Source organism: Triticum urartu, chromosome 1 (genome assembly GCF_003073215.2).
Source record: "Triticum urartu cultivar G1812 chromosome 1, Tu2.1, whole genome shotgun sequence".
Classification (NCBI taxonomy): Eukaryota; Viridiplantae; Streptophyta; class Magnoliopsida; order Poales; family Poaceae; genus Triticum; species Triticum urartu.
In genome coordinates, this window is record NC_053022.1 from 569824743 (window position 1) to 569837339 (window position 12597).

At 47.0% G+C, this 12597-nt stretch overlaps 1 protein-coding gene across 1 annotated transcript; it reads left to right on the top strand.

Annotated features, from left to right (window-relative positions):
- The first annotated feature begins 495 nt into the window (after positions 1-495).
- Positions 496-8805, top strand: LOC125531440. The gene is made up of 7 exons (XM_048695844.1): positions 496-1717; positions 7011-7050; positions 7156-7217; positions 7567-7664; positions 7857-7915; positions 7990-8094; positions 8179-8805. Exons 1-7 carry the CDS (start codon positions 511-513, stop codon positions 8492-8494), a joined length of 1887 nt encoding a protein of 628 aa, XP_048551801.1. The 5' UTR covers positions 496-510; the 3' UTR covers positions 8495-8805.
- The last annotated feature ends 3792 nt before the right edge of the window (positions 8806-12597 follow it).

A 12597-nucleotide genomic window follows, 5' to 3' on the forward strand; every position in this document is an offset into this window, starting at 1 on the left:
TCCATGAAATCTAATTAAGGTATATGCAGGCTACCAAACGCCTGAATGAATTATATTGTAAAACTGCAAAGTGAATCGGCGTCGCTGCCCCTGCGATCAATTGTATTCCGATTGATCCTATCAAAAAAAACTGTATTCTGATTTGATCCTAAAAAAGAATTGTATTCCGATTAACTGTGTGTGTTATTGATTGATTTTGATTTATAATAGGAGTAGAGCGGAGCGTGTTTAGCCTCAAAAGAAAAGAAAATAAAATCTGTGTGAGACGAGACGGATCCCCTTTGTCCTCTCAGCGCCCGCATCGGCGGCGCCGGCGATCCGCCCCTGCCTCTTCTTCCCCGCCGACTCGCTGCTGCCAATCCCCCCACCCCACCAGTAGTCCGACTCCGAGTCGCGCCACCACCATCCTCCTCTTCCCCGACTCGACCGATCCCGTGTTCAAAAGGCAAGGCAATCTAATCCCCAAATCCTGCCCTAGCCTGTTGCGGCGAGCTCAACACCTCCAGATCCATGGCGCTCCCCACCTTGCCCTTCAATCCCTCCACCCCGATGGGCCCCGGGTTTCCCGACTCGGCCATCCTCTGCAGGGTGGCGCGTGTGTCGGCGGACTGGAACGCGACCACCACCGAGTGCCGCACCGAGGACGGCCAAGCCGTGGAGGTGTCCTTCTGGCTCGTCGACCCGCCGGGCATCTCCTACTTCTCCGTCAACTGCCCCAGCATCAAGCACGAGTACCACGCCTGGCTCATCTGCGCCGAGGACGCCTTCGTCCTCTTCAGCCTCAAGTTCTGGGGCCCCGCCCGCTTCTTCGTCTACACGGCCGGGAAGCAGTCCCTGCGGCTGCTCCCAAACCCCAACCATGCCTACTTCGGCGGGCAGCAGTTTGGCCTCTTGCCTTGTGGTGACGCCGACGACGAGCACTTTGCCGTGGCCTTCCTCGACCTCAAGTGGAATATCCAAAACAATGTTTGCCGATTTGATGCCTATGTCTTCTCGTCTCAAACACAGGCATGGACGACCAGGAAGGCCCACTTATCAGACCCTGCTGACAAGCCATTGTGTTGTCGACATGCCTTGTTCGAGCAGATCAGGGTTGGAGCAAGCGCGCTGGGCTGGGTTGATACCCGCTATGGCATTCTCCTTCTGGACGACCTGTTTGGCAGGCATCCTGTCATCAAGATAATCCCATTACCAGTGACAACCGTTGGCTTGCCCGAGCCAACCAAGCCGTATGACTATTACTGTGCCCCTGAGTACTTTTACAATGTTGCCTGCTGCGATGATCTCATCAAATTCGTCCACATCAAATACGATGACCCTGATGCCATGATCAGAGGTTCAGGTTGGAAAGCCACAATGTGGAATATGAAGGTCTCTGAGCAAAATTGGTGCGAGCGCTACACAGTTGATGTTGCCAAAATCTCGGTTGACAAAAGCTTTCCTGCTAAATTGCCTGAGCTGTGGGATGATGAGACTCAACAACTGCAGTTGAAGAACCTGATGTTCCAAGGCCCAATTCTGAGCATGCTCAATGACGATTTGCTTTACATGATGGCCAAGGTGAATGATGAAGACGACACAGCCTGGGCCATCACTATTGACATGAAACATGCAGCTCTCAAGGCACTGGCAAAGTTTTCTGTCAAACCGAAGCAACAACTCCTCACTACACTCTGCTTCTCATGCGTCTTCCCCAAGTACCTCAACATTCCCCCAGGTGCTTCTTCCTTCTTTCTCCCCATGTCATTTAACCAGCAATGCTATCTTTGAATTCTTGGTCTGTATGCTAGTACGCTAGTCATATACGTAACTTGTAAGTGTTCATGTGAACGTCTCAGTTTTGACACTATTTGGGCTCTTCGGGTTAATTAGTTTAGCTGTTCGTTAACATTAGAAATAGATTAGGGTTTCCCATGCATTGATTCATACTATGCTATCACTTGGATTCTTGATTTTCTGTTTGTTCTGAATGTACGTTTCAGTACCGAGTATTGACGCTGTTGCCATTGGACTTTTTAGCTGTTTGTTAACCTTCATCATACATGTTTACGCGATAGAAACTGGCATGAGGCAGCAGACGGCACACACAAAATGTTCTGCCAGTATGGACCCTTTATTTATAAAGACCTCAGTCATATAGGTAGACCTACTGCATGTTTAAAGTATGCAAGGTGATACAGCTGTTGTTGTCAGCAGGGCTAATTAACTTGTTCTACTAGCATAATGTTATGTTAATTGAGGCTGTAATTAACCGGCTCATTCCATTCCTTGCGTAAACAGAAAGGAATTGTTGATTCCAATTCAAATTCATTCCCTGAATAAAATTAATTAAAGTATCAAATGAGAGACAAGTTTATCCTCAAGTGTTGTTTGCACTACACAATACCGAAGCACAAGTAGCTCTTGTGCAAATTGCACAGTGCCACATCTATCATGAAAATGCCACCACGTTGTCATCCAAGCCTCGTGTGTTACAGCAGTCGGCTAGATCTAGTGTCCTTTCATCATTACGTTGTCGGTCCTTCATGCCATTTCTGGTCGACCAACTTCTGCACATCCCAAACCCCAATTTACCACTGTGGATGGCCTTGACTGTTGGGCTGTGTCGCTCTCTGGTACCAATGTATAGCTCACTGCTGTGATTGTGGCTATGCTAGCAACTTCTTGTAACACCTCGGATGTAACTTTCCCTATTTGTACTCCAACTCTTGCCGTTTCCGGCGTTAAGTTATTTAATTTTCTCGGGTTTGGGTCTTTGTCTCCGTGTGTTGTTGTCGTTGTCATGCATCTCATATCATGTCATCATGTGCATTGCATTTGCATACGTGTTTATCTCATGCATTCGAGCATTTTCCCCGTTGTCCGTTTTGCATTCTGGCGCTTCGTTCTCCTCCGGTGGCCATTTCTAGCTTTCTTTCATGTGAGGGGATTAAACATTTCCGGATTGGACCGGGACTTGCCAAGCGGCCTTGGTTTACTACCAGTAGACCGCCTGTCAAGTTTCGTACCATTTGGACTTCGTTTGATACTCCAACGGTTAACCGAGGGACCGAAAAGGCCTCGTGTGTGTTGCAGCCCAACACCCCTCCAATTTGGCCCAAAACCCACCAAACTCTGCTCCATCATCTAGAGCGTTCGATCACGATCGCGTGGCCGAAAACCGCACCTCATTTGGACTCTCCTAGCTCCCTCTATGCCTATAAATAGACCCCTCCGTTTTCGGATCTCCTCCTACCTCCGAAACCCTAGAAATCGTCCCAGCGCCGCGCCGGACAAAAATCTGCCGACGGACATTGTCCGGCCGTCCCCGCCGCCGCCACGTGTCGCCACCGCGTTCGTTCCCCGCCGCCGCCTCCCGCCGGCCCGCCAGGCCCGGGGCGGGCCCTCCTCCTCCGCCGCCTGGGCCGAGCCGCCCCGCCGCCGCTGCATCGCGCCGCCCAGCCGCCGCCGCCGCCTCGCCCACACCGCGGCACCCCCCCGCCGCCGCCCCGCGCCGCCACCTCGCCCACACCGCGCCGCCTCGCCGCGCGCCGCCGGCCGGCCCGGATCCGGCGAAGATCTGGCCGGCCCCTTGCTCCCCGGCCACTCCGGCGAGCTCCAGCTCGCGCCGGCGAACCTCGGCCTGCGTGCCCCCGAAACCCTAGATCCAGATCCGGAGGTTGAATTTTCCTCAGAATTTTTAGTTCATATGCCCATGTTCGCGGCTCCGTAACTTTGCATCCGTAGCTCCGATTCATGCATATAGCATATCAAAATGTTCATCTCAGGGAGTACATCATTTCATTCCATTGCATCTTTTTCATTTGAGTTCATATTGATGCCCGAAATGCTGTTAGAAGAGGGCTACTTGAGTTAATTGTCAGATCTGTTACTCTGTTTAGCACTTTTGTCATTTTTGCCATGATTATTGTGTGCATGATATGTCCGTGAGTTCTACATGTGTTTTGTTAGGGGTTTTGTCATCTTTCCAGAGGTGCAACCCATGTATTTTTAGGATGTGTGTGGTGACTTGTGCAAGCTTGCAAAGTGGTGCACTTGCTAAGTCTGTTTTCAGGGACTTAGTGATTTCACTAAGTCCTGGAGCTGTTTATCTCATGATGCCATATGTTCTTCTTGTTTTCTAGTGATCCGTGCCTCTTTTGAGGAGGATCAGTAAGGGAGTTTTGTTAAGATTGTAGTGCTCTATTCATCCATGTCTTTGTTCACAATTATGGAGCACCCTAGCTTGAGTCAATCGAGCTCTACTTTTGCTACTTTGTGAATCTGGGCAGATTGTCAACTTGTTTGCAATTTTGCCGGTGATGTTGTAGTTGATCCGTGCATGCTATGCTATTGTTCTTGCCATGTCTAGCTTGCATTTTGTGCCTTCTTGATGGGTGTATGCTTGCCTTGCCATGACTTGCACCGTAGTGAGTGCATCGAGCTCGTAAACATGCCTACTTGAGTTATATTTCAGCATGTGTCAGTTTTTCACTAAGTCTGAAACTGATTATGTTTTTGCTATGTTCACATGCTTGCAATTGTATTTTCTGATCCTTTTTGGCTCAAGGTCACTAAGGGACTTTTGTTAAGCTCTTTGAGTAGCTCCATGCCATGATCAGATCCTGTAGCATATAATTTTGTTGCTCTGAAGAGGGCTACCTGATGTGAAATTTCAGACAAGTGTTGATTTCACTAAGTCCGAGATCTGTTTGCCATTTGCATTTTTGCCATGCTTGTTTGAACCTGTTAATGGATGATTTGGCCGCTCAGTGCTAGACTTTTGTTAAGCATCTTGTGTGCATCCCTGCCATGTATTTTGTTGTCATGTTTGGGTGCTGTAGCATGTTCATTTCATTGCATTTAGAGGCCTACTTGCTGTAAATCGCAGACCGGTGTCATTTTTGAATCGCTTGCCATTTCCAAACCGTAACTCCGATTCCGGCGTTCTTTATATCGTTTTCAAACGATTTCATCTCATCTTTCCAGTGGCACACTTGGATTTCCAAGATGAGGCCAGGTTCATGCATTTCCTGTCATATCTTGCATTCTGCATCCCGCATCGCATCTCGCATAGCATATCATCATTTTATCATATTGCTTGTTTTTGCACGTGGTTGATTGTATCCTTGTTGCTTGTTTGTCTTGTTTGGGTAGAGCCGGGAGACGAGTTCGCTAACGAGGAGCCCGTTGAGTTTGCTTTCGAGGATCCAGTCAACTCTGACAGCTGTGCAGGCAAGATGATCATACCCTCGAAATCACTACTATCTTTGCTATGCTAGTTTGCTCGCTCTTTGCTATGCCATTGCTACGATGCCTACCACTTGCTTGCAAGCCTCCCAAATTTCCATGTCAAACCTCTAACCCACCATTGTCCTAGCAAACCGTTGATTGGCTATGTTACCGCTTTGCTCAGCCCCTCTTATAGCGTTGCTAGTTGCAGGTGAAGTTTGGAGGCCGTTCCTTGTTGGAACATCTTTTATTTAATTGTTGGGATATCATTATATTGCTATGTTATCTTAATGCATCTATATACTTGGTAAAGGGTGGAAGGCTCGGCCTCTCTCCTAGTGTTTTGTTCCACTCTTGCCGCCCTAGTTTCCGTCATATCGGTGTTATGTTCCCGGATTTTGCGTTCCTTACGCGGTTGGGTTATAATGGGAACCCCTTGATATTTCGCCTTGATTAAAGCTTTTCCAGCAATGCCCAACATTGGTTTTACCATTCGCCACCTAGCCCTTTTCTTTCCCTTGGGTTCTGCAAACTCAAGGGTCATCTTATTTTACCCCCCCCAGGCCAGCGCTCCTCTGAGTGTTGGTCCAACTGAGCGATGTCCGGGGCTACCAGGGGCAACTCTGGGCTGGCCTACCCGATGTCTGGCTCATCTGAGTGTGCCCTGAGAAAGAGATATGTGCAGCTCCTATCGGGATTTGTCGGCACATTCGGGCGGTGTTGCTGGTCTTGTTTTAACCTGTCGAAGTGTCTTGAATTACCGAGATACCGAGTCTGATCGGAACGTCTTGGGAGGAGGTCTATTCCTTCGTTGACCGTGAGAGCTTGTCATGGGCTAAGTTGGGACTCCCCTGCAGGGATTGAACTTTCGAAAGCCGTGCCCACGGTTATGGGCAGATGGGAATTTGTTAATGTCCGGTTGTAGATAACTTGAACCTTAACTTAATTAAAATGAATCAACTGAGTGTGTTACCGTGATGGCCTCTTCTCGGCGGAGTCCGGGAAGTGGTCACGGTGTTGGAGTAATGTTTGCGCAGATTGCTCTCTAGTTTCTCGCTCGTGCTTTGCCCCCTCTTCTCGCTCTCCTTTGCGAATAAGTTAGCCACCATACTTGCTAGTCGCTTGCTGCAGCTCCACTCATATTTACCTTGCCTTACCTACGAGCTTAAATAGTCTTGATCGCGAGGGTGCGAGATTGCTGAGTCCCTGTGGCTCACAGATTACTATTACACCAGATGCAGGGCCTGATGATTCCGCTCTAGCAGACGCGTATGAGCTTAAGTGGGAGTTCGACGAAGACTCTCAACGTTACTATGTTTCCTTTCCCGAGGATCAGTAGTGGTGCCCAGTTGGGGGTGATTGGGACCGTGTCGCATGTTGGGTTATCTTTTATTTTGGCACCGTAGTCGGGCCATGAGTGTTTGGATGATGTAATGTTATTTATGTACTTGATTGACGTGGCGAGTGTAAGCCAACTATTGTTATCTCCCCTTTATTATTTATATTACATGGGATGTTGTGAAGATTGCCTAACTTGCGACATATGCCTTCAATGCGATTATGCCTCTAAGTCGTGCCTCGACACGTGGGAGATATAGTCGCATCGAGGGCGTTACACTTCTGTAGCCCAGGGCTTTATCTCAAAAGCGTTCATGTTGTCTTCATGATTAGATTACGATCCTATGGTTCTGGGGGCACTAAGGTTGATGCCTTCTTCCATTAAAATTGCTCCCTTGAGAAGTTAATTGCAGTTCTCCCCAATCTTGTGTATGTAACTATTTATTTGTTTAATTTTTCAGGGACAGAAATGTATGATCCCATGGAAATGCACTTTAAGAGGTAATTCATGTATTGCTATGCTACCATCACTTGTTCCAGTTCTCTATTTTTATTTGCATGACATCTTGTTGAACTTTGATGCTGATGTTGCATGTCTGTTGCCAGGATGAGTTTGGCGCAGTTTGTTATGCAAGTGCAGCAGACTCGAGAATGGTTTAGGGAACTTGGTATTAGTCCGCTCTTGATATATTTAGCCTTTTATACTGACTTCTGTTCTAATATATCACATGTGCAAGCGAATGTTTGCCAACTTCAACCAAGTGGATATTTAGGGTCTTGATCTTAAATGATTTTCCTTTTCCTTGTGGCAATATGCAAATGTGTTAGTTTAATATGCAATATCACTATGATCGGGTCAAGTATAATATCTTTTGATTTCCCCCTTCATTTGTGTCCGATAGAAATGTTAAGCAAGTACTGCCCTTGAAGCATTATTTCCTGCTGCTGCACATATACGTTCTTACAAAGTTGTGACTGTCATGAATAGAAGATTCACGTCTATGTGGTGCTTTGCAGATCTATTCTTAGATTGTGACTTGCCAACTTACAAGGAATCCAAAGCACTGCTTACCGAGTGTTGCCCAGTATCCTCTTTGTGTGTACATATTCATGCGGTAAGCTCTGTTCTGGTGACTCATAGATGTACTCCTTAAACGTATATTTATGTTTTCTCCCACAAGCTTCAAATTATTTATCATCTCTTTGAACTACGCACATGATTGCTAGCAAATTTATATTCCTCTAATATGCTCTTGGTTTATTATGATATCTTAATTTTTCCTGAATCCTATAACATTTTGATGCAGCTACTGAAATATGCTACATGCACTGATGAAGCCTCCAATAATATGCAACATCTCTTACGGTATATAAACGTAGAAACCTGTTCATGCACTTGTTTACTGCAATTATATTCTGACTAATGTCTATGTTTCCTAGTGCATTTGAGGGTTTTGATATGCTGCTAACCGAGTCATTTAATGAGGAGGCAAGTGATGAGACCCTGAGGAGCAAAATCATTGTGGCCCTTCCAATTTTAGACAAGTAAGTGAAAACCATACACATGTGTCTTCTTTATCACCAAAAATAATTATTTGTTCATCTTTCTATATCTTCCCCTCTTTGCAGTCTTCTGCAAAGTATGCTACCATCAGTGACTCCTGAAGAAAGGTACCAAGGAGTAGGAATATTTGAACAATATGAGAAGTCAGGCTATACGAAGAAGGGCCACCAGTCGTTTGGCTCTAATGCTGAGAAGGTTCGCCACAGCAAGACGCGAAACCGTGCTAAGAAAAGGACTCACAAGCAGCAGCAACATATTTTCAAGCGCAATAACTTTGGGGGGAATGTGGCTTTGAACCGCTGGTGGTATTTGGGCGGCTGCATGCTGATGTCTGTTGGTATGTTGTCACTTTGCTGGATGGCATGGAAGATCTTGCAGTAGATACTAGCTTAGGGCTGCTTTCAGGCTGCTTTCGTCCTGCTCTTTTGCCTTTCATAATTGTCCTGTCCTAAAACCACCCTACGGAATCATGTACATGTTGTAGCCAGGTTTCGGGGTGAGCAAGTTGGCTGCAGCTTGCTGCTGAACTAAACAGTATATTACCATAGTCACCTGCTCTTTTGGTGCATCGTATCTTGAATGATAGTTTTGGCAGTAGTTAGTCACGTGCTCTTTCGGTGCATCGTATCTTGAATGATAGTTCCGGCTGTGGTTAATGTATGAACATGATGCGGTCTTTTTTCTTGACAATCATCTCCTTTATTCATTCATAAGGATGTTAGCATCATTTATAACTGCGTCAGGGGTGGATCCCATCCCGAGACGGGCAGGGGATCTAGTTATCCTAGCCAGTTTCATGAGCTAGCTGCCTGATTATTCTCTATTACAATGATCATATATAACAGTAAGATCTAGCGGATGTCACTAGCTACTGAAGAAGAATTAGCATTGATTAGGGCTGTGGGCGGAGTTGTATGATGGGCAGGGTTGGAGATGAATATATAGACATACCTCTCGGGTCTTCTTTGTGGTTCCGCTTCTATCAATACCTACTACTAAAGGGAGAGATGTGGTATACTTAATCCGTCATGCATCTTTAACAAAAAAGCTCCTAACTTTTTTTGAATCAACCCACAATCTTGACCCCATAAATCCCGAACATTCGGATTTTAAACATGTTATCTTGAACGTTTTATCATAAAGCTCCTAATTTTTTTGGAATCAACCACAATGTTGACCCCAATAAATCCCGAACATTCGGATTTTAAACATGTCATCTTGAACGTTTCTTCATGGCAACTGACGCGAGGTTTCAATTTTAGTTGTTACAACATGGCAATGTTGTCCCAATTCATTTTTTTGTTTGAAAATTGCCATGATTGTCAACCTCGCGTGAACTGAAGCTTAAAATCCAAACGTTTGGTATTTATCATTTTCGATCTCTAAAAGCGGTTCCCTCTCGGTCTCCCGTGTGGCACGCAGCTATGGGCCATGAAAACGGTTTTCACATAGGTTCCTCACCTCGCGTACATGTTTGTAGGAGCTGTTGCTGCGTGTGTAGGAATTCACAGGGAAATTATATCAGAGCCTCGACGATCACCTTTTTGGGAATTTCGGATCCAACCACACTTGAAGCCCCTCGCAGTCCAAGAAGCACTATCTTTAGCGGATGATCTCTATGAATGGGAAATCTATATGCCATGAAAAACGTTCGGGCTGTCATGCTTAAAATCCGAACGTTCGGTATTTATCAGTTTTGATCTCGAAAAGAGGTTCCCTCTTGGTTTCCCTATTGGAATCTACGATAGGATGCATCGACTACAAATAAAAATTCCTACACGCAGAACAACCAAGAACATGCTACGGGAATGGATCACAGATCGTTACTACTAGACGCGTAATACCTTGCAACGGAAGAAGAGTTGGGGCAGCGCATCCGTGTGGATCGTCTCCTCCTCGTCCGATCTCCCTCGAACAACCGGTCGTCGGATCCCACGTACAGATTCGCCGGAGCGGCGCAAGTGCACCTCCTCTAACAGTATCCGCGTGTAGGAGGAACATCGTGCAGCGGACTGCTAGGTCCGATCACACAGTCGGCGGCGAGTGGAGGTAGCTATTCGTAACACATGCAAACCCTAGTGACAGCGCTAAAGCGATCAACCGCATGAGTGTGTCACACCCCACTTTATATAGGCATCTGTCGTGGGCTCAACACTTGGGCCTCGCACGGATCCTAAAGCCCAAAGTCTGTTCGGCCTGAATCCGAGTCCGAGTAGGACCACTTCTGACTTGTGGAGTCGGACCGGTCCTCACGGGTTCCTTCCCTTAAGCGTGCGACCGCTTAGGTTCAAGTCGGCTTGGTCGCAGTTCGGATCACCTCCAACCTGCACGGTTGGTAGCGGCCTCTAGCAAGGCGTGCCAACCACAAATTAGATTATGAAGCTGGTTAGGCGAACCTGTACAACATGTCACACTTCTGTTCCCTTTGCCACACGATATATGTTGTCGGGCTCAAGGCGAGTGTGTCATCCTTGTGTTGGGGAACGTAGTAATTTCAAAAAAATTCCTACGCACATGCAAGATCATGTGATGCATAGCAACGAGGGGGAGAGTGCTGTCTACGTACCCAACGCAGACCGACTGCAGAAGCGCTGACACGACGTAGAGGAAGTAGTCATACGTCTTCACGATCCAACCGATCAAGCACCGAAACTACGGCACCTCCGAGTTCGAGCACACGTTCAGCTCGATGACGATCCCCGGACTCCGATCCAGCAAAGTGTCGGGGAAGAGTTCCGTCAGCACGACGGCATGGTGACGATCTTGATGAACTACAGCAGCAGGGCTTCGCCTAAACTCCGCTACAGTATTATCGAGGAATATGGTGGCAGGGGGCACCGCACACGGCTAAGGAATAGATCACGTGGATCAACTTGTGTGTTCTAGGGTGCCTCTACCTCAATATATAAAGGAGCCAAGGGGGGAGGGGGGCGCCGGCCAGGGAGAGAGGCGCAGGAGGAGTCCTACTCCTTCCGGGAGTAGGACTCCCCCCAATCCTATTCCAACTAGGATTCCCCAAGGGGGGGAAAGAGAGAGAGGGGGGCCGGCCACCTTCTCCTAGTCCTAATAGGACTAGGGGAGGGGGAAGTGGCGCAGCCACCTTGGGCTGCCCCTTTCTCCTTTCCACTAAGGCCCATGAAGGCCCATATGGCTCCCGGGGGGGTTCCGGTAACCTCCCGGTAACCCGGTAAAATCCCGATTTCACCCGGAACACTTCCGATGTCCAAACATAGGCTTCCAATATATCAATCTTTACGTCTCGACCATATCGAGACTCCTCGTTATGTCCGTGATCACATCCGGGACTCCGAACAACCTTCGGTACATCAAAATGCATAAACTCATAATGTAACTGTCATCGTAACCTTAAGCGTGCGGACCCTACGGGTTCGAGAACAATGTAGACATGACCGAGACACGTCTCCGGTCAATAACCAATAGCGGGACCTGGATGCCCATATTGGCTCCTACATATTCTACGAAGATCTTTATCGGTCAGACCGCATAACAACATACGTTGTTCCCTTTGTCATCGGTATGTTACTTGCCCGAGATTCGATCGTCGGTATCCAATACCTAGTTCAATCTCGTTACCGGCAAGTCTCTTTACTCGTTCCGTAATACATCATCTCACAACTACCATATTAGTTGTAATGCTTGCAAGGCTTATGTGATGTGTATTAGCGAGAGGGCCCAGAGATACTTCTCCAACAATCGGAGTGACAAATCCTAATCTCGAAATACGCCAACCCAACATCTACCTTTGGAGACACCTGTAATGCTCCTTTATAATCACCCAGTTACGTTATGACGTTTGGTAGCACCCAAAGTGTTCCTCCGGCAAACGGGAGTTGCATAATCTCATAGTCATAGGAACATGTATAAGTCATGAAGAAAGCAGTAGCAACATACTAAACGATCGGGTGCTAAGATAATGGAATGGGTCATGTCAATCAGATCATTCAACTAATGATGTGACCTCGTTAATCAAATAACAACTCATTGTTCATGGTCAGGAAACATAACCATATTTGATTAACGAGCTAGTCAAGTAGAGGCATACTAGTGACACTTTGTTTGTCTATGTATTCACACATGTATTATGTTTCCGGTTAATACAATTCTAGCATGAATAATAAACATTTATCATGATTATAAGGAAATAAATAATAACTTTATTATTGCCTCAAGGGCATATTTCCTTCACCTTGTGCTAGCCCGACCTCTTTCTCATTCCAGTGAAGCCGACCAAAAACCGGATTATCTCATAATCCTTGTCGCATGGCCATGCTTATCCTGGTCGGATCACACGAGGGCCCGAGAGTATATCTCTCCTGATTGGAGGGGCAAATCCCATCTTGCTCGACCATGTCTCGCAGCATGGGTCTGGACAAGCCCGAAAGCTACCTTTATAACTACCCAGTCACGGAGTAGCGTTTGGTTGGCCAAAAGCAGGTCTGTCACCATCTCGAGTAGATGCGTCA